Source organism: Desmodus rotundus, chromosome 12, assembly GCF_022682495.2.
Source record: "Desmodus rotundus isolate HL8 chromosome 12, HLdesRot8A.1, whole genome shotgun sequence".
NCBI classification, from domain to species: Eukaryota; Metazoa; Chordata; class Mammalia; order Chiroptera; family Phyllostomidae; genus Desmodus; species Desmodus rotundus.
The window spans coordinates 42683262-42706735 of NC_071398.1; the positions used below are offsets into that span (position 1 = coordinate 42683262).

Consider the following 23474-nt stretch of genomic DNA (forward strand, 5'->3'; position numbering starts at 1 on the left):
CCAGGACTTTGCCCAAGGCCTCTGGTGACAGGTCCAGGCCTCTCCCTGCCCTCGCCCACACCGGGAACTGGGAGCGCGGCTTTCTGTGCCAGTCCTGCTGTGCCACAGGCACTGGGGGCTGGCCTTCCCCTCGCCCCATCATTCCAAACCGGTCTGTCCAGCCGTCCACCCCAAGGAGAGAAAGCCTCCCGCCCCACCTCAGATGCCCTGAGAAAGCAAAGTCCACACGCGTGTAACTAGAGGGAGGGAGGATTTATTCACAGCAGGGGAAGGATGAGATCAACAGACACGTGAAACGTGGTACCAGTGACAGCGGAGGGGTATGTCTGCCACTCAGGCCTTCCCACCAGCCTTGGGGTGCTTCTGCCGCAGGTGCTTGTCCAGGGTGGCCCGCAGGCCGAAGGGCACACGGCAGTGGGGGCACTCAAAGCGGGCACCGTTGGGCCCCAGGCCATGCATGCGGCGGTGGCGGTTGAGCTTGCTGCTCTGGGCACAGGCGTAGGGGCAGAGCTCGCAGGCGTAGGGCCGCTCCCCGGTGTGCGAGCGCCGGTGCACTGTCAGGTTGCTGCTGTTGGTGAAATGCTTCCCACAGAACTCACAGCTGCCCCCGGGCCCATGACTCTTGCTCACTTGCTTTGGCGTCTTCTTGGGCGACATCTCTGGGCTCTGGGCAGAGTCGGTTTTCTCTTCCTTGATGGCAACTTCCCAGTCATCCCCACCAGGGCCAGCCTGAGCTCCACCACCTGGAGCCCCAGGTTCCTGCACACCTGCCGTGTCGGCAGCTCCAGCCCCAGCCCCAGCCCCTTCTCCACGGCTGCACAGGAGGGTGCTGGCTGGGGCAGCGGCATGGGCAGCTGGCTCCGGAGGGGCGGCTGAGGCCTGTTCTTGACTGGGGTTGGCCATGTAGGGGCTCTGAGGCCGCAGCTGCTGGTGGGTCTTCTTGTGGCGGTTGAGCTTGCTGCTCTGGGCGCAGGCATAGGGACACTGGTCACAGGCGTAGGGCCGCTCACCCGTGTGTGAGCGCATGTGCACCTTGAGGTTGCTGAAGGAACTGAGGGTCTTCGAGCACACGGGGCAGGTGGGGCTCCGCTTGGGGAGGCTACTGGCCCGGGAGCTCTTGGCCTCCACTTCCGGCCCCAGCACTGCTGACATGGCCGCCGCCACCTCTGCTAGGCCCAGCAGCGGGGTGTCTGGGGCCTCAGGTTCTGTCTGGTAAATGGACAGTCCATGGTCCCACTGGGCGTGGCGCAGCAGTTTCCAGGCCCTGGTGAACTGCCGGCCGCAGCGGAGGCAGATCAAGGCCTTCAGGTTCTCAAGGTCTGTAGAGAGACGGGCTGGGTTTTAGTGTGATGGGTAAAGGGCATAGCAGTTGCAGGTCACAGCTGCCAGCTGGACACATTCTGTGGGCAAGGCTCTTGTTCCAGCACCCAGGAACAGTAAGAACCCAGGGAAACTCCCTGTCCTCAGGAAGACGATGTTCAGGGAGGTGGGTGGGTGGACAAGCAAGGAAAAACACCTGGAGTGGGGTGAGTATGTGAGGGTTCTTTCTATGTGTTCAAAAATCTTCAAACCCTGGCAGGTAGCTCATTTAGTCAGTCATCCTGATACACCAAGGTTGCGGGTTCGATTCGCAGTCAGGGCACATACAAACACCAACTAATGAATGGATACATAAGTGGAACAAGAAATAGGTGTTTTTTCTCTCTCCCTGTCTAAAATCAATCAATCAGTTTTTTTTAACCAAAAAATTGCTACTTTCTGTAGACCTTCTCCAGGCACTATCAGTAAGATACTTCCCAGATCCGCTTGCCTTTATTTTTCAAATGCTAGGCAGTCTTGGCTTTCGTAATGCAATACCAGGGTCAAGAGCGTAGCCAGGGCTGCAGAGGATCCACCTGGCCTGACTTTAGCCTGGCTCTCCTGCCTCGCTGTGTGACCGTAGGCAAAAAATACCCCTCTCTGAGCCTCAGCTTCCACATTTGCTCGAATATGGGGATCCTCGGGGACCTCTACCTTTTAGGGTTGTTGCGACCTTGAATGGGGAACAGCTGAGAGTTTGGGTCCACGTAAGCTCTCAGTAAACATGAGCTGAGCTGAGCCCACAATCCTCCAAGAATCTCAGCGTTTTGTTTCAGTAATTCCATCACTGCCCTTCCCTACTCCCACTCCGCAGCTAATTCAATCACAGCCCCTCCTCTCACTACAAGACCCTCCCTGGGGCCCAGCCCTTCCTCAGAAATCCCAGGAGCACAGATCATTGGTTCGGATAAGCCCCACAGCTGGCACTGACCAAAAGCTCACCACGGTTCTAGTGCCATGTTCAGGGTTTAATTCTGTCCTAAGAGAAGGAACCCAGGTGCCCAGACAGGAGGAGGACCTGGCTCAAACCAGGGGCTTCCCAGCAAGCAGGGCTGGGAGATTCCAGGAGGAGGGGGGAAACACTCCACCTTCCAGCTGGCCTCAGGCCCCCACTCCCCCAGGCCACTGCCCTCCCCAGGGTCCCCCCTACTGCCACACTGGTCCAGCCACCTGGCCAGTTATTTCTGGCCAACGGGAAGGAGAAGTGAAACCAGATTTGGGGGGGGCTCATGTGGCAAATCCCCAGACTGGTCTTCTGGGGCTGGGCACACCCTGCGGGCCGCCCTCCTTCTCTGCAAAGCCCCACCCCTGCCCCCCTCACCAGGACTAGTCCCAGCCCTAGGACAGGGCAGGCCCTGGCCACGCCCAGGCTGCACCCTAAGGGGAGCAAGAAAGGGGAAGTAGTGCTCACTGACTGCCCTGCCTGTCCAGCTCAGCCCCTTTCTACCACAGGAAGCCAGGCCCTTGAACCTGGGAGGGGGCGGCATCCCAGCTTTACTCACCTGAGTCCGGGCGAGGGCTAGGGCCTCTATAGAGCTGGCAGCCCAGCTTCTTGTGGTCCATGAAAGTAGTGATGGCCTTCAGCGGGAAGGTCTGCAGACAGCGGCCGCAGGTCAACATATCTGGATGTTTGTCGGTCCAGGGCTGGCGGTCTGCAGGGAGGAAGCGGGTTGGTGAACGTGGGGTGGGGCCAGATCAGGGCTGGGGGTTCCAAGGGAGCGCGGAAACCCGGAGGTCAAAAGGGGCCAGGACCCGTCCCGGAAAACATGGCAGGGGGCAGGAGGCAGGAGGCGTGGAGCGGAGCCCGGTGGAGAAGGCCACCCCCCCCTCCCAGAATGAAAGGGGGGGAGAGTAATGGGGCTCGGTACCGGGGTCTCTTACCGTGAGGATTCGGCTTCACAGGAGTCCAGGACACACACTGGTTCCGCGAGCCGAGGGCGTGGAGGGGACCGCCGGCGGGCACCCGGTCCGGGGAGTAGCGGGGTTCGCCCTCGAACCGCCGCGGCGCGGGCACTTCCTTTGAGGAAGAGGGCCGCAGCCCCGGGGCCTGTAGGGGCCACGGATTTGACTCCGGGTTCACGTCCATGACCAGGTCCCGCATCTCCGTCTCGCTGTCTGAGTTGGCGACGGGCGCGGGGTCTACTCGGCGAGGCGTGCGGCCGGCCTTACGGCGGGACATGGGGTCACGGCCCAGGTACCTGGCAAGCTGGAGGGGAGGCAGGCTGAGGACGCACGAGCCGTGTGCGCTCAGGTGAGTGGCTGAGGCGACTGGCCGCGAACTTTTTTACACGTGCTGGCCGGGCCGTGGCTCCGCCCACTAGGGCGGGGCCTGATGGGAGAGGACGGGGCTGCCGTCAGGGGCCCTGCTGGAAGCCAAACTCTATCAGGGTTGTGTCCGCTGCGTTTGATTTATTGACCGCACTTTAATGACACTGAGTTTATACAGCCACGCATAGAAACAGCTATTTCAGACCCTTTTCAGGGCTGGTGAAACTGAGGCACAGGATCCCTACAAACACCCCCAAGTGAGAAAATGGTAGGGGCCACGTTTCTAACTAGGCGCCTAACAGTAATCTGGATTCTTTCAGTAAACGCATAACAATAAAAATTCCCTGGGCAAACATTTATTGAGCACCTACTGTGCGCCAGGCCCCGTTCTAAGCACTGGGGGTGTGCTCCAGTGAACCAAACAGACAAAAATCCCTGGCCTCCCCCAGTTTACTGTTTTGGGGAGATGGTTTACAAGATAACTATGTAAAATGCAAGTGCCTTCCAGGGTGACAAGTGCCACGTGGAGCCAAATAAAGCTGGGAAGGGTTGTAAAGGGGCGGGGTGAGGGGGCGGCTCAATTTTCGCCCCACCAGGGAAGGGTAAGGTGGAGCCGAGAGTTGAGGGAGGTCAGGGAGTCAGCCAGCCAGCCGTGTGTGTTCAAGAGTAACAAGCAGTGGGGACAAGGAGAGAGGGAAGGGGAGTGACTTGAGTTCTGTGAGAAAATGGGGTCAGCAGCAAAAGGGTCTTTTGACCACTTTAAAGTCTTGGTTTTGGGAGAGGCGAGCCTTGGAGGGGATTTGAGCAGAAGACTGTGATCATATCCGTCCGCTCTGCTCCGGCACCTGGAACAGCCAGGAAAGCCGAATAGACCACTGTCTCACCTCCCTGCACTGGGGCCTCCGTGAACTTCCCTCAAAGCAGCTCTCTCAGATCACTGTTTGAAGTGGCATCAACACCCTGCCCCACCCTCCAACCCTTACAAGTTTTCTCTTCTTCCTGGCAACGCCACAGCACAATGCAGAACTGTTTCTTGACTGTCCTCTCCCTTCCCCCCACTCCATACCAGACCCCCTGAGGTCAGGGTCCTAATCTGTCCACCCCCGGAGTCCCCAGCCCCGCACAGAGTGAATTTCACATGCTAATCTCCTGGAGTGCTGCCCCTGGCCTCAGGGTTCCTCATATTGTTATTCAGGTCTCGGCCGCATTGTCCCCGGGAGAGCGGAGGACTGGCTTGACCACGGTATCTAAAGCAGCCCCACCCTGCCGAAGCTTTACAGTCCACGACCTCCATCTGTCCCCAATTCCCTCAGGGGCCTCAGCTTCCCCAGGTGTTACCTGAGCTGGTTTCTTCACTGCCACCTTCTGACCACCCACTTAAAGCAGCTCACCAACCCGGTCACCTCTGATCTCACTCCCTTTATTCCTTTTACTTCACCCCTCAAGTCTGGTTGGTGTATTTGCTCACGCATACCCTATGCTACCCCTCCCAGCTCCCTTAGAATGTAGCCTCGGAGAGGGCAGAAGCCCGGTCTGTCTTGTTCACAAACAGAATCCCTATTCCTTCATCGTGTTCAGTCAACAAATATGTCTTGAGCTCCCACAGTGGGCTTTCTTGCAAATAGGTAATGGGCAGAGGGCCTAACTGTGCCAGTCATTAGGCCTTGGGGATCTGGAGGGAAGCAGCGGCCTACAAAGTCCCTGCCCTTAGTGAAACTGTGTGGAAGAAGTGTGTTCTGTCTGAGCCTAGAGCAGCGAGGTTCCTCAGCACCTGGCGACAGCCGCTCTGTCCTTCCGGACTTCAGTTTCCTCCTTTGTGAAATGGGACTGCAATACAAAACGGCTGCCCGCGGATCACCCCAGCTGCTGCTCTCCAAGACTTTTTCCTGGCGCCCGGCTCCCGCGAGCACGATCTCTAGGTTCTAAGCAGGGGAGGTGGGGTTGGGACTACAGGAGAAAGGTAGGGGTGTGCACATGTAGGGGAGTGGGGGGAGGGGCAAAGGCTAAGCTCTGCCTTTAATCCCTCTTTGGGCCTCGATTTCTTCTTCCTAAAATGGGCATCCTGGACCCCCCCACCTGGAAGATGGAGGAGATCTAAGCGCCCGACCGCGCCGCAGCGCGGGGCTGGGTAGGCTCGCAAGTCCGCCAGCCCGCAAACGACCACGTGGGGCGGCGCCGGCCGCGTCGGAACCCAGGCTGGGCGGCTCGCGGCCCCGCCCGGGCCTGTGCAGCCGAGACGCCGGCGGAAGTGGGGGTGCCAGCGCGCGGGCCTCGGTGAGTTCGGGGTGTTGCAGGTGGGTGTCGAACCTTCCCTCTTCGCGGCCCCGGCCCGGGACGCCCACCCGCGGGCAAAGCCGCAGTGGCGGGAAGAGGCAGGTACGCGGCCGCGGCGCTGGTCGCGGTGACGTTGCGGGCCCCGAACGCCCGCACCGCGGACTCTGGTTGGAACGCCGGAGCCGGGACTTTCCCGCGCCGGGGTGAGGCGGGAGCAGGGGGGCGTGGAAAGTAATAACGATGACGGTAACAGTCATAACGGGCAGCAATCGGCAGACCCCCGCCTTTCCTTGGGTGGGAACCCTTGGTCCATCTGAGCTGGGAGGTTGGGAGGAATGGCCAGCCCTGGACGGAGTAGGGAGTGGACGCCCGGGGACCGGGAGGACGTACTTAGTTTAAGACAAGGAGAGCGAGGGGTGTGAGGGGAGGAACTGAAAGGAAACTGACCGGCCCAGGGGTGAAGGGAGGGGAAGGACTCTCAGGAGGCCCCATTGAACTAATATGCATACGGATGGGGCAGCCCTTGGGGTGTGGGTGCACACGTGACCACCTTGGTTAACTAGGTCCTGGGGCCCTCGTCGTTAACGCGGGAACTCAGTCGGCTTCCCACAGTCGCAAGTGAAGAGTTGGCCGAACATTTGTCCGCATATCTGATCTATTCCCATTTTCTTGAAAGTGAAGCCCAAGGAGGGAGATCCGAGTCTCCTGTTCCTGCCATTGTCTTCAGTCAAACTTTTTTCAAGTAGTGGGGGGTGGGTTTGGACAGTGTTCCTGAAACCTTCCCGCAGGAAACCCTTGGCTTGGAGACCAAAAGGGTAAAGGACTCTAGGTTCTGTCACCAGGGAGAGTGGATAATGCCTGCTTTTGCCTTGGGAACACCGTGTGTGGCCTTTCTCAAACCACTTTATTCTCAGGTCACACTTGGGCTCCAAACCTCCAAGGGCTCCCGTGTGCTGGCTGAACCCCCCCCCCCCCCCAGCACTTCTGCAGGGGGCAGGGCTGTAGCCCTGTTCTGTTGTCAGACCCACCTGGGTTGGCTCCCTTTTCCTGACACTCGCCAGCTTGTCCCCAGCAAATGATTTGACCTCTCCCAGCTCCAGTTTCCTTTTTGGGAAAATGGGGGTTCCAACTAGCATGACCAAATGTGTTGGTTCCCCACCCCACCCCCACCCCCGCCCCTGGAGAGAGCAGGGCCTGCACTGACCCACCCTGAATTTTTTATCCAGGGATTTTATTTAAGTGGCTAAATCCTTAGGCCACTTGCTTGATTTCCCGTAAATCTTTTAAGGGCTAATCCTGGAGACTAGGGTGTTTCCTAGGTCTGGGGAAAGCCCTGGGGGCTGATGACATTGACTAAGCGTGGACTGCAGTGGTCAGATACCAGAGAAAATGTACACACCTCATTGATCCCATCTACTGTGGCAGTTGTCAGATAAGTTAGAAACCAGTATACAGCCAGTTAATCCTATTTTCAGTGGTCTTCCCAATCAGGCAAAAACCTGGGAGCCTTCCAGTGGCTCTACTTTTTCCTTTGATCCTTCAGTGAGTAGGGAGCGCTCTCAACTTTCAAAACAAACCCGTATCTGACCCCTTCTACAGCCCCCACTGTTACCACCCCATCCCAGGCACCATCATCATGCACCCGCCTCACTGGGCACCCTGTTTCCGCTGTGTCCCTCCCTGTCCATTCTCTCTGTAGCAGGCAGAGGGATCAGGTCCTGTCCCCCTGCTCAGACCTCCCATAGCTCACCCAGAGTAGAGGCCCAAGGTCTCACCAGGGTCCTCAGGGCCCTGTCCTCTGCCCTCACCTCTTGTTCTTGCTGATTGGAAGGCTCTCCCCCAGAACTCCGCATGGCTCCATTCCTTACTGCATTTAGGTGTGTGCTTACCAGTGACTTCCCCCCTCCCCCACGCTCCTGAGGCCCTGGGGCTCCTTCATTCCAACCCTGCCTACTCTGGGCCGTCACTGTCTAGAGACAGGTCTGTGTCACCCTCTGGCCCCGGAGCTCTTGTAGGTGGGGCCGGGCTGTTCCAGTCCCAGCTGTGGCCCCTGAACCACCCAGCGAGGGCTGGGCGCAGAGCAGGCACTGAGATAACGTGGGTGGGTGAAGCTTTACCCTCCTTCAGTGAACATTTACAGACCTCTCCTGGGCCCTGTGCTGGGCCCTAAGTGGGGCTGCGGATGGAGCTTGGAGCTTCGGAGTAATTGGACATGTCTGTTCTCTCAAAGGCTGCGTTCTGTGGCAGAACAGACAGTGCGTAGGAAAGCAAGTAAACACATTTTGTCAGAAGGTGATGGTACTGTGAAAAAAAGTTAATGCGGAGTGAAAGGGCTACTATTTTTCTCCACATGAAGGTGGTGTTTGAACAGTGTCCTGAGTGAAGTGAGGGAGGAAGGTGAACCATGTCTCTGGAAATACTTATATGTCTCCTATCTGGGGGAGGGTTAGAGGCAGTAAGAACAGCATGTGCAAAGGCCCTGAGGCAGGAATGTGCATGGAATGTTCAAGGACCAACAGAGAGCAAAGGGCAGAGGGGGGAGAGATGTGGTCAGAGAGGTGATGGGTCATCGTAGCCTTTGTAAGGACTTTAGCTTTTGCTTTGGGGGAGGCCAGAGCAGGGGAGGCTCTGAGCGGAGGAGGGATGATTGGACTTAGTTCTAAAAGGCTCTCTCTGACAGCTGTGTGGGGTGAAGGTGGAGGCAGGGAGCCCAGCGGAGAGGCGACCAAAGTCGTCCAGGTGAGACGTGCTGGTGGCTGGAAGGAGGAAGGGGCAGAGAGGGGGAACAAGAAATTGCCGGATTCCGGATGCATTTTTGAAAGTGCGGCTGACCAGCTCTCCTGATGGATTGGATGTGGGTAGCAGAGAAAGCACCCAGTCCAGCCGGAGAAGGGATGTGCTTTGTATGATCACCAGCCTCCTCCCAGACATTCTCCCTTCTCCCAGCACTCCAGGAGGTCTTTTTTTATACTTCCATTTCTCAGATGAGGAGCCAGACCCGGGAGGCCACTGGTGGAGTTGCGATGACCTGCCCACACCCCTGGGAGTGAAACGGGGGGCTAAGACCCACTGGTCTCCCCGAATCCACACCCTTATCCTCCCTCCCAGGTGGAAAGCTGTGACCCCGACCCTGACCCTGTCCTTGCGTGGCCCAGGCGCTAAGAGTGGGTTTTATTTTACATTTTTAAGTGGTTGGAATACTTAAAGAAAAATTTGTTGTGGTGTGTGAAATTATATAAAATTCAAATTTCAGTGTCCCAGTGAGTAAGGTTTTGTCGGAGCATCACCATGTTCATTGTTTCGGCTTTATTTCTGGCTTTCCTGCTTCTGTGGCAGCCCCGAGTAGCTGTGACAGAGACCCTACGGCCCACGAAGGCTAAAAGTTTACTGTTCGCCCTCTACAGAGAAAATGACCGACTTCTGCTAGGAAGGAATGGATTGGACCTCCAGGGGACTCGGCAGCTAGTTCTGCAAAGGTCCAGCTCAGGGACAAGGGTTCGGGGAGCGGGTGACCGTGAGGATGGCGGAGGGAGCTCAGACTCCTGAGGAGGAAGCTCATGTTTCTCAAGGGACTTGGAAGTATTACAATACATCCCTTCCTTTTTAAAATTAGAATTTTAAAATTGATTTGAATAGGTTATACAACTACATGGGAAGGGATTCAAAGGGCCCGAAAAGGCAGACAACGCGAAGTCTCCCGGCCCGGGCTCTGCCTGGGCTGAAGGATGGAATGACGGGCGCGTTGGGCGCGTTCGAAGCTTCCTGGACTCAGTCCAGCTGCCCTCTTGGAGGCCCTCTTAACTGACAGCCGGCCACAAGGGACATGAGGAAGTTCCTTTGCAGCTGCACCAATACAGAGCTTTATCTGCCCTTCCAATCTGCCCTGCTCTGGGACCGTAGAATCCTACGGCCACGTAGCTTTCGATCGTGTCTCTCAGGCCCTCAGTGAGGCTGGATAACTACGTCCTTCAGCAGCGATCATCTTCCCCCTTCCCACTTGTTTGTCAGTGGTTCTCAACTAGAGACATTTGCTTTTTTTTGTCCCCCCGGGGGGACATGTGGCAATATATGGAGACCTTTTTTTTTTTAATGGCTTTATCGACATGTAATTCTCATACCATGCTATTCACCAACGGAGACAGTTTTGGTTGTCACAATTCACTGGCACCTGGTGGGTAGGGGCCAGGGATGCGCGCTGGGCAGTTCCCCACAGCACAACAGAGTGCTGCAGCCCAGCTTCACAGCGCCGAGGCCGGGAAACCCTGGTCTGCAGCCTTGGTCTGGGTCTTGGCAGGGTCCTGTCTGGCAAGGAGCTCACAGTTGAGCTGCAGAAAGGGGGGGGGGGGGGTGGCTACCAGGAAAAGGATAGTCTCTCTCACTTCCGGACCGTGAGTGATACCTGTTATTTGTCAGTCACTTTAGTCAATCGTTTTATTTATATTTTTAAAAATATTTTTATTGATTTTGAGGGAGAGAGAGAAACAGAGATTTGTCGCTGCACTAACTGAGCTATGCAGCCAGGGTTTTCTCTCCCTCCTTCCCTCTCCCTCCCTCTTTCCCTGTCTCTCATTGCAAGCCATCCCCTTTTTAAAAAGATTTTATTCATTTTTAGAGAGAGGATGGGAGGGAGAAAGACGGGGAGAAAAACATCAATGTGTGGTTGCCTCTCACACACCCCCTACTGGGGACCTGGCCCACAACCCAGGCATGTGCCCTGACTAGGAATCGAACCAGTGACCCTTTGGTTCACAGGCTGGCACTCATCCACTGAGCCACACCAGCCAGGGCCGAACTACTTTCTTTATAGCAGTGATGCTGGAGTCACAGCAGGTCGGTCTGTGGGGGGTTCCTTTATAGAGGAGGGGGCTGTGCCACAGAGAACAGAGCAGCTGCCCGACCGAGGGTTCTTTTCCTCCTCCTGTCCCCAAAGCCAGCATTTCCCTATACGCAATCAGCATCACGGCAGAGTGCGTTAAAGGAGAGGGCTAAAGATTACACATTTGGTCCCCAGGACAACTGTGGGAGGTCGGTCCTCTGTTCCCTCTCATTCACAGGCGGAAACCAAGGCACTGAACAGTTAAGCAGCTTTGCCCCAGGTCACACAACGATGCTAATAACAATTGTAAGTACCTAGCTTTTATGGAGAACCTGATGTGTATCAGGGCCCTTCCTGCAGGAGCCAGTTGAACCCTCTTGACAAACAGAGGTGGCAATTGGTGCTATTTCTCCATACAATGGAAGAGGAAACTGTTTCTTGCTTGAGGTCACCCAGCTAACTGGGCCTAGGGGCTTAATCTCCATTCATTGGATCGGGGCTGCTCCCCATGACCCTCAGTGTTCTAGGAGTGGAGGGTACATGGAGAGGGGTGTAGGTGGGGAGGGAGCCATCTGGCAGGGGAGAAGGACGTAAGCAGAACAATAAATATACACTGTCATGTCTTGGAGGGGTCTGTGCTGCAAGAATGATGAAGCTGACTGAGGGGATGCAGAGGGATGAGGGGCAGATTGAGCTTTAAGGCAGGGTGGCCAGGGAAGGGGGAAAAGAGATAGAGCAGAGGGAACCGCCAGTGCCAGAGCCAGAGAAGGGATGGCAGGTGGGCTCAAGGACCAGCGAAGAGGCCCGCGTGGCTGGGGTGGGGAGAGGAAGCTGGAGTGATGTACCCAGAGCGGGTCCAGAGCATGGGGGCCTTGAGGGCGAGGGCGGTGATGAGAACTTTGGTTTTGACTTTAAGCCACCGGAAGGCGGAAGGCTCTGAGCAGAGAAGGGACTGGATCTGACTCAGGTCCCTCTGGCTATGTGTGAGGACAGGGGTAGGGGTGTGGTGGCGGAAGGGGGTAAGCCAGTGAGGAGTAGACTTCAGCAGGCCAGGCAGGGAGTGATGCTGGCTGGGTCAGGTGATGGGTATGTATGTATCACCACAGCTGCGGTGAGGGAGCCCCTCAGCTTTTATCTTCTATGACCTTGATATTTTTAGAGAATCCAGGCTAATTTTTTTAAGAGAAAGTTTTATTGTGAGGTCAACTGGCAAGGAGCTCAAATCTGCCTCCCAGGCTGCTGCTGCTGCTGCTTCTTATTATTTATTTATTTTTTTGGTAGAATGTTTCTCAATTTGATTACATTAATTAGCCACAGTTGTCCCATATGATTAGCTTCAAGCACCTGTGTGTAACCCACACCCCTGTGCCCAGGCCTTCTCGATATGGCAGCAGGAGGCACCTGGGATCTGCTTGTCCCACGACTGCACGCGTTAGCATGCATTAGCTTTGATGCCTAAGTGACGGTGTCCGCCAGGTTCTCCACCACAAAGTTACTCTTTACAACGGGTATCTGGGGAGGAGGTCCTTAAGACTCTGCAGGTCTCCTGGACTTCATCAGCAGTTTCTCCACGAGTTCTAGCATCCGTTGATGATTTTAGCTGCCATTCTAGGGTAAGAAAGAACTTCCCTTTTCCTTTGTTTATTTATAATTAGCATGGACTCATGGATTTCTGTTTTATTCAGTGGGTTATAATCTGTAGTTGTCATATTTAAACGTTAAGATCATTCCAGATTTGGCCAGTGGGAGCCCTTCCAGGCCGGCTCCTGTGATAGGGAATTTATTTGGAAGACAGCGTTTCCTGATGGATTGGATGGACCACGTGTGAGAGAGGAGAGGAGGCAGGGGTTGGTTCTTTCAGCACAAATCTATAGTTAGGAATAAAGCTGTGAGGAGGAGAGCAGACAAAAGTCCCTGCTCTCCTGGGCTTCACGAATGTTGGGGCCGGTTCGGGGGAAGCGGGGCCTGGTAGAGGGATGGCGCAGATTTCAGAAGGGGGAATCAGGAGGTTGGCTTTGGGTAGGACGACTTGAGATGCCATAGACAAGCCCCTGCACCCAGTCCCCCCTCTTCCTGTCATCCCACCTCCCCATGTAATGGCTCCTTGCTCTTCTTCTTCACCCAACAGCCTGGACAATGCAGACTCCACTGGCCAGTCCTGTGCCTGTACTCCGGCTCCCCCGGGGCCCTGATGGCTTGAGCCGAGGCTTTGCCCCTGATGGACGTAGGGCCCTCCTGAAGCCAGAGGTTTCTGAAACCCTGGAGTCCCCCATAGTTCATGAATCTCGGGAATCCCAGGAACAGCGGGCCCGAGCCATGCTCCGAGAGCGCTACCTCCGCAGCTTGCTGGCCATGGTGGGCCGCCAGGTCAGCTTCACCTTACATGAGGGTGTGCACGTGACTGCCCAGTTCGGAGCCACTGACCTGGACGTGGCCAACTTCTACGTGTCGCAGCTGCAGACGCCGATAGGTGTGCAGGCTGAGGCACTGCTCCGGTGTAGTGACATTATTGCATACACCTTCAAGCTATAAAGACATCACTGTGGTCACCTTCTGCCTTAGGCCTAGCCACAGACTCCCAGGCCTACGACTATTCTGCATCTCTGGGTCCCATGGAGTTTGGAACTCCCTTGGAAGCCAATCTCCAAGCAACTTTGGCTTTTTCAGATCTCCAGGGCGTAATCAGTAAAATCCTGCAACCCCAGGAGTTCTAGGTCCTGTGGAAAGGAATGCTCGACCTCACAGAACTCTGAACTCTACAGAAATGTGGGCCTCAGGCCAGTTCCTAAAGACTGGGGGAGGGGCAGTGGGAATAAAGGAAGGTAAATTGCAGAGTGGGAAATTGTTTATTATAGAAGCTGTAGCCCTGGCCAGGGAGCTCAGTTGGTTAGCATATCATCCGGTTACACAAAGGTTGTGAGTCTGATTCTGGGTCGGGGTGGCTGCTGAAAGAAACCACCAATGAAAGCATAAATAAATGGAACAACTAATGGGTGTTTCTGTCTCTAAAAAATCAATAAGTAAAAAAAATTTTTTTAAGTGTTGCAAAAGTTGAGCCACCCAGAAGAAACTCCAATATTCCCCTCCTTCCAAAGAACCAATGATTATTCCAAGAAAATCCACCTCCTGTTTTTTTGTTTGTTTGTTTTTGGCTTTTGAAGTGTACCCTACAGGGATGAAGCCAGATTTAGGGGGTGGGAGGGTAACTGTTCAAGGACTGAATCCCGTGGAGCTGGGCGGAGAAGGAGGATACATCAGTTGGCTGGGAGGAACTTGGATAAATGTGCGGGGTTTGGATTGCCCCTAGTCTCGGAGAACGTCTGGAGTGACCTGGATGCCAGGCTTGGATGATTTGGACTAGGTTTTTTATTGGGTGGGCAGGAATATACCAAGCAAAGGATGTGCGTCGCGCTGGGTTACATGGCGGTGCACTCCTGCCTGGGTGGGGTGGAGCACACAGAACCGCAGATTTGCTTACTCCCGTGCCCTGTGCCGGCACCATTGAGAAAAAGCTGATGATTAGGGGCTAGGGTGATGCTTCACCTCTTCATTTCGCTCCAGCTGTGTGCCATGGCCGTCTATGTCACTTGATTCACTTAGCCCTGTCACTAGTAGTCTTTCGTCAGATTCGCTTTAAAAAGCAATTTCTTCCCTCTTTACAATTCCACCAAATTCAGAACTTAAGTGAAGATTCCATTAAATATGCATGAGAGTCGCTTCGTTCGTCTTCAGTCACGAAAGTACGGCAGCGGGCAGCCGATGCTGTCAAAGACTAGTGGAGTCTCAACTTCTAAACGTTGGTTCACAACGCCACCTCAGGGGAGTCCTTGGCCTAGCTCAAGTTGCCTTGGCAACGACGCAGCTCGCTCCTCCCCAAGTAGACTTTTTTGGTTTTAGCCCCGCCTTCCCTCCCACTCCGGACTTGCTAGATGGGCTGGGGAAGTATGGCGAAAGTGCGGAGGCGAATATTAAGTGATATAATTGAGCCGGGGGGCGTGGCTTGAGTTTGTGCTGGTTTGCTCCGGGCTTAGCGATCTGTCCACCTGCCTCGTCACCTGGTATTTTGGTTGGCAAATTCAACCCCTGCTTTTGAAATTCATTCGCCCACCCCTCTTTTTAAATCAAGGCTATGTTACTCCTCATGGGCTCATACTTTAGTTTATAAATTTAAGTTTTATCTTGTACAATGCCATCCAAATACAGAATTATTGATAAAACTGCAGTCTGCAAAAGGAAGGCTAGAGACTAGCACGGGGACGTAAGGTTGGTGAGGATCCCTCCGCCACCATTCATCACTTGTACTCATTCGACACAGGTCCTATTACCTCTCAAATTCTCCACCCCTTTACGTCTCTCCTTATCAGTTGCCCTAGCCCAGTCAAGCAGATGTTTTTCATTTCTATCAACTCCACTCCCGTTTGCAGCGCCTGAGATCGTGACGAATGTGTGCGAGCCTGAACCACAGCTATCGGCACGGAGGCGGGAAGGCGGGGGGGGGGGGGGGGCGGGGCGGTGGCTCAGGTTCGCGCTTGCGCGCTGCTCTGGGAGACGGCGTCCATCTCGCCCCGCCCCTCATGCTCTGCAGTTCCGGCTCTGCGGATTCAGTGCTCACGTTTCTTTTTCCCCGTGGCTCCTGCTGCCTTTTGTTACCCGCCTTCAGCGACCCGCGAGGCAGCTCTACCAGCAGACAGCTTAAATTGATTTTCTGCTTTTCTTAGTACGCGGTGGGCCCATAGGCCTTTAGCGAAAGTGCGGCTGCGAACGAGCGGGCGGGCGCGGGGCTCGGGGGAGGCGCGCTCCGGCTCACCGAGGCGACGATTACGACGACCAGGCAAGTGGACGGAGACATCTCCTGAAAAAGCGGCGGATCCCATGCCCCGGGACGGCGGGCGGGCCCGGAGAGACAAGTCCGGGGCCCGGGGCATGTCCCCGGGGCCCCCGTGAGGAGCTGGCGGCGGCGGCGGCGATGGAGATCCCGCCGCAGGAGGCGCCGCCCGGGCACGGCGCGGACGGCGACGCCGAGGAGGCCCCCGCCGAGGCCCAGTCTCCCAGTGCCGCATCGCCCCCGGCCGACGGGCGCCTTAAGGCTGCGGCCAAGCGCGTTACGTTCCCCTCGGACGAGGATATCGTGTCCGGAGCGGTGGAGCCCAAAGACCCTTGGAGACACGGTAGCTACAGCCTGGGAACGGAGGCGGGTTCGTGGGGGTCTGGGGAGTCAGTGCAACGCCCAGCACGGAGGTGGTGCTCAATAAGTTGCACCTAATGATGATTTAAGGAGACAGTCACCAGGGAAGGGGGCGGCTGTTGGGTTGGGCTGGTGAAAAGTAGCTGGTTTATGTCCCTTCCCCCGCCTCAGGGGACGCTGAATATGTTCGGTGTAGGAATTAAAAAGACGAGCAATTTAAATAAAAAGTTTGGCGACTTGGGAGGACATTAGTCTTTGACTTCATAGTTCCCCCGCAAGGAAGGATAGAGACAGCTGTCGGGGAAGGAAGAATGGGTCAACGCTGGCGCTGAAAGAGCAGCTGGACGAGTCTGACGAGCCCATGGGGATGGAAGGACGTTAAGTCCCGGCCTACAAGCCTCCGGACCAGGGGTGGCTGAAGGGAGAAGGAAGAATCAATCTGGACTGTGGCTGTAGAGGGGTCGTAAGTCCTGGGGTTGGGAAAGGGAGTCAAGGTAAAGTCCCAGAAAAGGAGCAGAGACGCTGGTCAATGTGGGGATGGGGAAGATAGCCAGAGGAGCTGACAGATCTTGGCGTTAAGATGAAAAGTCACTACATGCTTCTGACTCCCCTAAATGGGAAGGAGAATATTGCTAGTCGTTCAGGAGCAGGGGAACTTTGGGGGGCCTGGTTATGGAAGGGTCTTTTTTCTCCCCCTGAGAAAGAGTTGGGGGATTGGAGTTGCTGGCCAATAGAAGGTGAGAACATTCAGAAATTTGGTGCCTTGAGGTGTTGGGAAAGGAAGCGAATCTATGGATTACTGGAGAAAGAAGGTCAGGTCAGTGTTGGAACTGGAAGAGCAGCTGGCTGGAGGAGCATGTTACCCAGGGGGCGAGGAAGGCAGAAAGTTGCTCCAGTGATGCACGGCAGTGTTGAGTCCATTTCTGGGGTGGAGAGCCCACAAAGAGAGGTGCAGAGGGGCCCTGGCTCTATAGAAGTTGGTCTGGTGGCCCTGGGGGAAGAGGAGGAACTGTTGCTAGTCTGTGTGCAGTGGGGGAATTGGTGGCTTTGATGTGAGAGTGAGGAAAATGGTAACTGGATGCTGAACACACAGGGAGCCCGCCACAAATGCCAATTTGGCTGATTGCTGTTAAAGAGACAGGGGTTAATTTAAGATCTTCGGCATTGGGAGCCGGCCAAGTTCTTGGGCTCCAGGCCCCAGGGACAGGTGGTCACTTTTGGGTTGGAGGATTTGGGGGGGGGGCTGAGGAAGGGAGGAGTCAGAATGGGCCAGGGCTGTAGCATGGAATTCAGTCCTGGGAGTTCAGCCCAGGAAGGGGCCTTGACAGGCAGCGCAGGGTGGGGAAGAGCAGAGGCTCCGGTTCAAATCCTGCCTCCTGTTTACCCACTTCAGGACCTCAGGCTGGTAAACTGACTCCTCTGAGCCTCAGTTTCCCCACCTGTAGAGGGGGTGATAATACCCGTGCCAGGGGGTTTCAGAGGGGTCTAAGGTTGTGTGTGAAAAGTGATTGGCCAGGGTGAGCCTTCTTGAAGTTGCAGTTGTTATTGGTCATTTTAGGGGTGATGTTAGTGATGTTGGTCATTTCAGGGGTCAGTCTAGAGGAGTTGGTTCACGGGTTTGGGCCCTGGATGTGTCTGCTTCACAAGCTTCCAGGAGGGGAACAGAGGTGGGGGGTCAGTCAAGGGCCTGGGGCAGGGGGAAGGGGAGGCAGGCGGTCGGTTTGTGGGCAGGAGGGTCGTGGGGGGCGGTTGGAGAGCTTGGCGTGGGGTGGGGTGGTGTTTCTGCTGTGCAGGTTCTCAGCACAGGGGCGGCTGCCCTCACCCAGCTGTCTGGCTTTGAGGGAGCCGTTTTTCTTCTCCGAGCCTTCCGTCTCTCTCTCTCTCTGCAAATGGTGCCAGTCTCTGCCATGAGGTAGTCGTGAGGACGAAATGGGAGAGTGCTTGCAAATTGCTGCCGCACAAATAGCAGCCGCTGTTGTCCGGGAGGGGCCCTTTCTGTGTGTGTTTGTGTTTTTTGTTTGTTTTTCGGGGGCAGTCTTGGAGAAGCCTTGAAGGACTTTGAGGGGAGGGAAGAATGTCAGGACAGAGGGTGGGTGGGCGTCCAGCTGGGAGGCTTTGGAGGGTAGTTGCTGATTGGTCGGTTCTGGGTAAGGGCTGGGGGTGATGATCACTTACAGGCTGGGGGAGTTCAGAGAGGGCTGGAGTGGACTGGGCAGGACTCACACTCCGGACAAGCGGTGGGTCGCAGGTGGGGAGGGAGGGCAGGGAGACGCGGGGCAGTTTGTGTGCTGAGGAGTTGGGCTCCCTCTGCTGGGGAGTGCGGTTGAGGGGTCGGACTGGCAGGGGAGGAGTTGGGTGATCTGGGGCCACGGCAGGGGCGGGGTCACTGATGAAGTGGGTGAGTTTGACCAGTGGGATTTGCAGGACAGGAATTGGAGGGCCTGTCAAAGCTGAGGAGCAGGGCGCCAGCTTCTGTGCCCGGGGAGGACAGTGGCATTGTTTGCTGGCCTGGGACCGAGGGAGGTGGAGGCGTGCCACGGTACAGGAAAGGAGAGTTGGGCCTAGGGCCACCTAGTTGAGAGGCCAGAAGGTCTTGGCTGGGGGCTACAGGCGGAGTTGGTTGGTCTTGGAGGAGGGGTTGGGAGGTTTCTTGGAGTGGGTCTGTAAGCCGTGGGGGGCACAGGGGCATCATGTGAGCGGCGGATCCAGTGGGAAGGGTGACGGAGGAGTCACTGTGGGGCCTGCTGATGTGACACGGTGCCCACGCCCAGGCCGAGGAAGGAGTTGGTCGGTCTGCAGTGGGAGCGAGGTTGCCCAGAAGCTGTTCTTCTATCTCAGGGATGGAGAAGTTGCCTGGGCCGGGGGGCGCAGGAGCATCCCTGGGCTGGGAGAAGGCAGCCCCGGAGGAAGCGGCACCCAGCACAGGGTGCCTGGCAGGAGAGCTCCCGGGCCCTAACAGAGCCTCTGGCTGGGGTGGAGGAGGGCTGGGGCTGGGTTAGAGTGGGGGCCCGGCTGAGTGGGAGTGCTTGTGGTGCTTGCCTGAGGGGGAGAGTCCCACCAGGCCCTACCAGCTTGGGGGCTTCCTGGAGGTGAGATGCTCTGGTGTTGAGGGAGGGGCCCGAGCACAGTGTCCCTGCCCACCCGATGGTGGGGCCTGCTGATTTCCCCCATTGTTCGACTGGCCATCTGATGTTGGGTGCTGGGTTTGTTTCTGGTCGGTGCTTTCTCCCCCGCACCAGGATGAGCAAGCAGACATTGCCCATCCTTGGCTGCTCGAAGAAGAACGTGTGTGGTGGTGGGCGGATGAGCTCTGGTGGGCATGTGTGTGGCTGTTCTGGAGGGGGAGGCCTGGCCAGGCCAGGGACCATCTAGTCAGAGTGTGCCCCCAGGGCCGCTGAGCTTGTTTGTTTCCTCATCCGTGAAATAGTGACCCCTGCCCTGCTGACCACCCGGGGTGTCTGAGCGGATGAGATAAACCCCGAGGTGGCAGGTGGCGGTTGTGTGTGGATGGGACATGAAGCTGGGACAGGAGGAGGGGCACTGTGAGTGGCAGAGGCGGCAGGCTGGGCCTGTGTGCACTTTGCTCTGGGGGTGTGGTGTGGGAGTGGGCGCCAGAAGAGGAGGGGCCAGCTGGCTGCACCCCACCCCACCCCACCCTGTGGTGGCAGGCCTGTGCTTCTGGCTCTCCCGAGTGCCAGGGCCAGGCCTGTACCAGGAACCCTTACAGACCAAACTGCAAGAATGACCCAGGGCTCAACTTCTTCCTAGTCCCAGCTGCTCACCGCGGAGGGAGAGGCGGGGCTTGTGAGGCAGGTGTTGGAGAGCACGTGACTCAGGCCACTGTGGTCTCCCCTTCCCTCTAGCCCTGCCAGTGACTCACGCATTCCCCACTCCCTGACCGCCAGCCAGAGAGCCAGTCCTGGAGTGGGGGACGGGTGCCTGTCAGGAAACGCCTGGTTGGCGTGCAGGTGTCTGCAGATGAAGGGGCCTAGATGTGCACCCACCTGAGGGGGGCGGGGATGGGGTGGGGTGGGGGTGGAGGGAGCAGTGGAGGCAGCGGCCACAATGTTCTTAGATGGGATCGAAGAGGGTGAAGCGCCTTACTGTTGTCATTAAAACCTGGGCTGCAAGTGTAGCCCTTGGAACTGGTCGGACAGGTAGGAACGCGCCTGTCCGTGGTAGAGAGAGGCCCCGGTTAACCCTTTGCTCTCTTGAACGTGAGCGGTGGTGGTGTCGGGAGCAGGGGCTGGGGCTGGGGGGACGGCTGTGATGCTTTCGCCCGGGTCTCCACCTGGCCTCACCTACGGCCGGGGGCACGTGCACTCCGCAGTGTGGCTCTGGGCGTGATTTTTCTGTCTGTAAAATAACGCAGGGCGATGGTGAAGAGGAAGTAACGTTACAGTTGGCAGGGCAGGAGGAGGGCAGGTGAAAGGATTAAGGAAAAAAACCCTCACAGACACAGACAACAGTATGGTGATTTGCAGAGGGAGAAGGGGGTGAGGGGAGGGGGAAGGGGGCACAAGTGGCGATGGACGGAGACTTGGCTTGGAGCGGCAAATACACAGTGCAGCGTACACATGATGTGTTGTATATAGAATTGTACACCTGGGACCTATATAATTTTATTAACTAATGTCACCCCAATAAACTCAATTAAAAAAAAAGATAACAGTCCACAGTGAATGCTCAGCAGGTGTCTCCCTTGCTTTTCCTATCAGCGCCAGTCCTCTGCCTCCTGCCTCTGTTGTGCCTTTGCATCCCCGCCCCCCGCCCCCCAGTGTCTTCTGAGCCAGAACCCTGCCATCCCTCAGGCCTGCTCCTTCGAGATGAGTACCTGAGTGCCTTAGCCTTCCCTGCCCGGGCGTCCGAAAGTCATCCCGGCCTGACCCCATCTGCTGCAGGCTGGTGACTGTGGGCAAGTTGCCCAGCCTCCCTGAGCTGAAACTAAATCAACAGGTCTTAGCCCCCCAGCCTGAGAGGCCTCAAGGGCCCCAAGATTCTAAACTGAAAGCGTGGCGGGGTTGGGAGGGTGGAGGCACCAAACAAAAAAGGGGAAAAAAGAGAAAGGACTCACGCACACAGAGGATAGATGCATGGGGGCAGGGGAGAGGGTTTGGGGGAATAAATGGTAATGGAAAAACTACAATAAAAGACAGTAATGTAAACTGAAACTGTTAGCCCCAGCCTGTCCAGACGCCAGCGGATGACTTTGGAAAAGTTTCCGTCCTCCCTGAGCTCGGTCCCCTCTGTGGAGTGCCCCCACCCCCACTCCAGCGCGGGGGGGCCCTGTGAACAGCACCCTTCCCTGGGTGATATGCTGCGGGGTCCGGGGCCCGCTGCGCAGGCCAGGCCCCTCGCACACTCACACTCAGACAGGCTGCCCGCCCTCCTTCTTTCTGCCTCTAGCTCTGTATTTGTGTTCGCATCGTATTTCCCTCTTCAAGGGCAAAGACCGAGTGCAAGTCACCTCTGTGACCTCCATCTGGCACACGGGAGGGCCTGGGCGCTGGGCGTGTGGAGAGGAATGAGGTTTTCCGCATGGCCGTGGTGGTGCTGGGGAGAAAGCTCTTTGGCATGGTTGATCCAGTTGGTGCCGGGCAGGGGCCCTTCCTCAGAGGTCTGCAGGCTGGCTTTGGCACCACCCGGAGTCAGAAAGAGCGCGCCCACCAGCTGGCACCCAGTGGCAGACAGCCACGGAGTGAGGCCGGGGAAGAGTGTGTGTGTGTGTGTGTGTGTGTGTGTGTGTGTGTGTGTGTGTGTGTGTGTGTGTGTGTGTGTGTGTGTGTGTGTGTTCGTTCCCAGGGCGAGGCGGCCATGTCTGAAAGGGGCTTTCGGCCCCAAGAGTATTAAGTGCATTGAGCCAGGTGTCCCGGGCTGAACCGTCTGTGAGAGGCAGCCTCTGGGACTGGGGGCCAGGAATCTGTTTCTGCAGAAATCCCCCGCTGGTTCCACGGCCGGGTTTGACTGCCCTTGGGCTCAGCCCCTTACCCAGCTCCGCCAGCCGGCACTCAGTCCCGAGTCTGCTTGCAGACCTCAGCTCTGGGGTGGCCGGGGCTGACCTCACACACTTGGTTTTGAGCAAATTGAAATGTCTGACTTGAGGTAACTGCGGAAATTCGAATTGGGAAGGCAACCTGGTGCTGCGGAGTGGGGAGGGGCCTGGGTTCAAGTCCCTGCTCTCTGCGTGGCCTTATCCGTCGCCACCCCTTGCCTTCCCCGTTCTTGCCACTGGCCTAAGCGCAGTTCCTTCCGATGTATACATGAGGAAGTGGAGGTGCAGAGAGGTGGAGTGATGTACCTGCAGCCACAGAGCCAGCAAGTGGTTGAGCTGGGATTCGAACCCAGGCCATCTGGCTCTGGAGCCTGCACTCTCGGCGTCATGCGCTTTTGCTGCACTTGGTCTGTGTGCGGTGCGCTTTCTTCACCTGTAACCCGTATCCCTTTATAAAGCGGAGCCGACAGTTCTGGCCCTGCAGGACTTTGGCAGGGCTGAGAAACAGTGGGCACTCGGTGGGGGGGTTCACTGTGGTTCTTGGGAGTCCTGGAGGTCCTTGGTCCTCAGTTCCTGATTTGACCCTTGGCCAGAGTTCTTACTGTGCTACTCGGTGTGTGGTACGTGGCGGGTGCTCGGTGCCTCCTGGTCGAATGTGCGGTTCTGAATCTGTGACCAACCACCCATTTAGCAAGGCGAAGCCAAGCCAGGCCTGGGGTTGGGGAGGAAGACAGGCCAGGTCCCCGCCTCTGTGGGGGTCACAGTCGGGTGAGGGAGACACACAGTCACCAATTTGATAACCCACAGTGCCCAGGACTCTGATGAGGAAGAGCTCCCGGGGTAGATGCAGGCGGGCAGGGCAGAGATGGCTTCCTGGAGGAAGGACCATTGGAGTCTAAAACAGGGGACCCCAACCTCCCTCCTCCTGTCTCCCACCCCTGCCCACCAGCCTGAGCTCCGCCTCCTGTCTCCCCACTTCCACCCCCTCCCACCTCCATCTGTGGAAAAACTGTCTTCCATGAAACCAGTCCCTGGTGTCAGAAAGGCTGGAGACTGCTGGTCTAAACAGATCATAGGAGTCAGCCAGGCGAGGAGCAGCTGGAAGGAAGTGAAAAGCGTTGGAGGCAGAAAGAGCAGGCAAGGTGCTTCCGAGGAACAGAAAAAAGCCAGTCCTACTGGAATGGGGAGTCTGGGGGTGGAGGCAGGAGGGACAGAGGTGAGGCTGGGGAAGGTGGAGAGACCACCTACCTGGTGGGGCCTCCTGGGCCCCCTGGGCCACAGTAGCCTGCGGGCAGCGGGGAGCCAGCAGAGGGTTTTAAGAAAGGGTGTGCCTGGTGTTTGGGGGAAACAGCATGCAGGCGGTGAGACGGAAGCTGGGTGACCAGGGAGGTGGCCAGGGGCCAGGAGCGCATTGGCTCATAGCTGACACTTGACCCCGTTAATTTATTCATTAACGGGGTTTAGCTGACCCTCTTCTCCCCGCCCCTCCCCCAGAAGGTTTGCCATCACCGGTGTTTTCTGTATTGCTTCTAGGTGACAGTTTTCCCCCATTCATCCTCTCCTCCCTTCCCCTCCCCCCC

General features: G+C 56.8%; 3 protein-coding genes across 11 annotated transcripts in view; 2 read left to right on the forward strand and 1 right to left on the reverse strand.

Annotated features, from left to right (window-relative positions):
* Positions 1 to 301: 301 nt before the first annotated feature.
* GEMIN7 (gem nuclear organelle associated protein 7) lies at positions 302 to 13709 on the forward strand. 9 transcript variants are annotated; one of them, XM_045202864.3, is made up of 3 exons: positions 302 to 320; positions 10956 to 11023; positions 12846 to 13709. In XM_045202864.3, the coding sequence occupies exon 3, from the start codon at positions 12854 to 12856 to the stop codon at positions 13247 to 13249; it is 396 nt and encodes a 131-aa protein (XP_045058799.1). In that variant the 5' UTR covers positions 302 to 320; positions 10956 to 11023; positions 12846 to 12853; the 3' UTR covers positions 13250 to 13709. The 9 variants fall into 9 exon arrangements, with proteins under 9 accessions (XP_045058799.1, XP_024425279.1, XP_024425281.1 ...); XM_024569511.4 differs by lacking the exon at positions 302 to 320 and adding an exon at positions 5626 to 5901; XM_045202861.3 differs by lacking the exon at positions 302 to 320 and adding an exon at positions 5879 to 6003.
* ZNF296 (zinc finger protein 296) lies at positions 310 to 3610 on the reverse strand. Its single transcript, XM_024569561.3, has 3 exons — positions 3241 to 3610; positions 2862 to 3011; positions 310 to 1319 (listed from the first exon to the last, which is right to left on the reverse strand). The coding sequence occupies exons 1-3, from the start codon at positions 3536 to 3538 to the stop codon at positions 334 to 336; spliced, it is 1434 nt and encodes a 477-aa protein (XP_024425329.1). The 5' UTR covers positions 3539 to 3610; the 3' UTR covers positions 310 to 333.
* Positions 13710 to 15298: 1589 nt separating the features above from the next.
* PPP1R37 (protein phosphatase 1 regulatory subunit 37) overlaps positions 15299 to 23474 on the forward strand; it is a 39063-nt gene continuing 30887 nt past the window's right edge. The window contains exon 1 of the mRNA XM_053915108.2: positions 15299 to 15885. Within this exon, the coding sequence (XP_053771083.1) occupies positions 15684 to 15885 (202 nt within the window). The 5' untranslated portion in view covers positions 15299 to 15683. The remainder of the gene's footprint in view (positions 15886 to 23474) is intronic.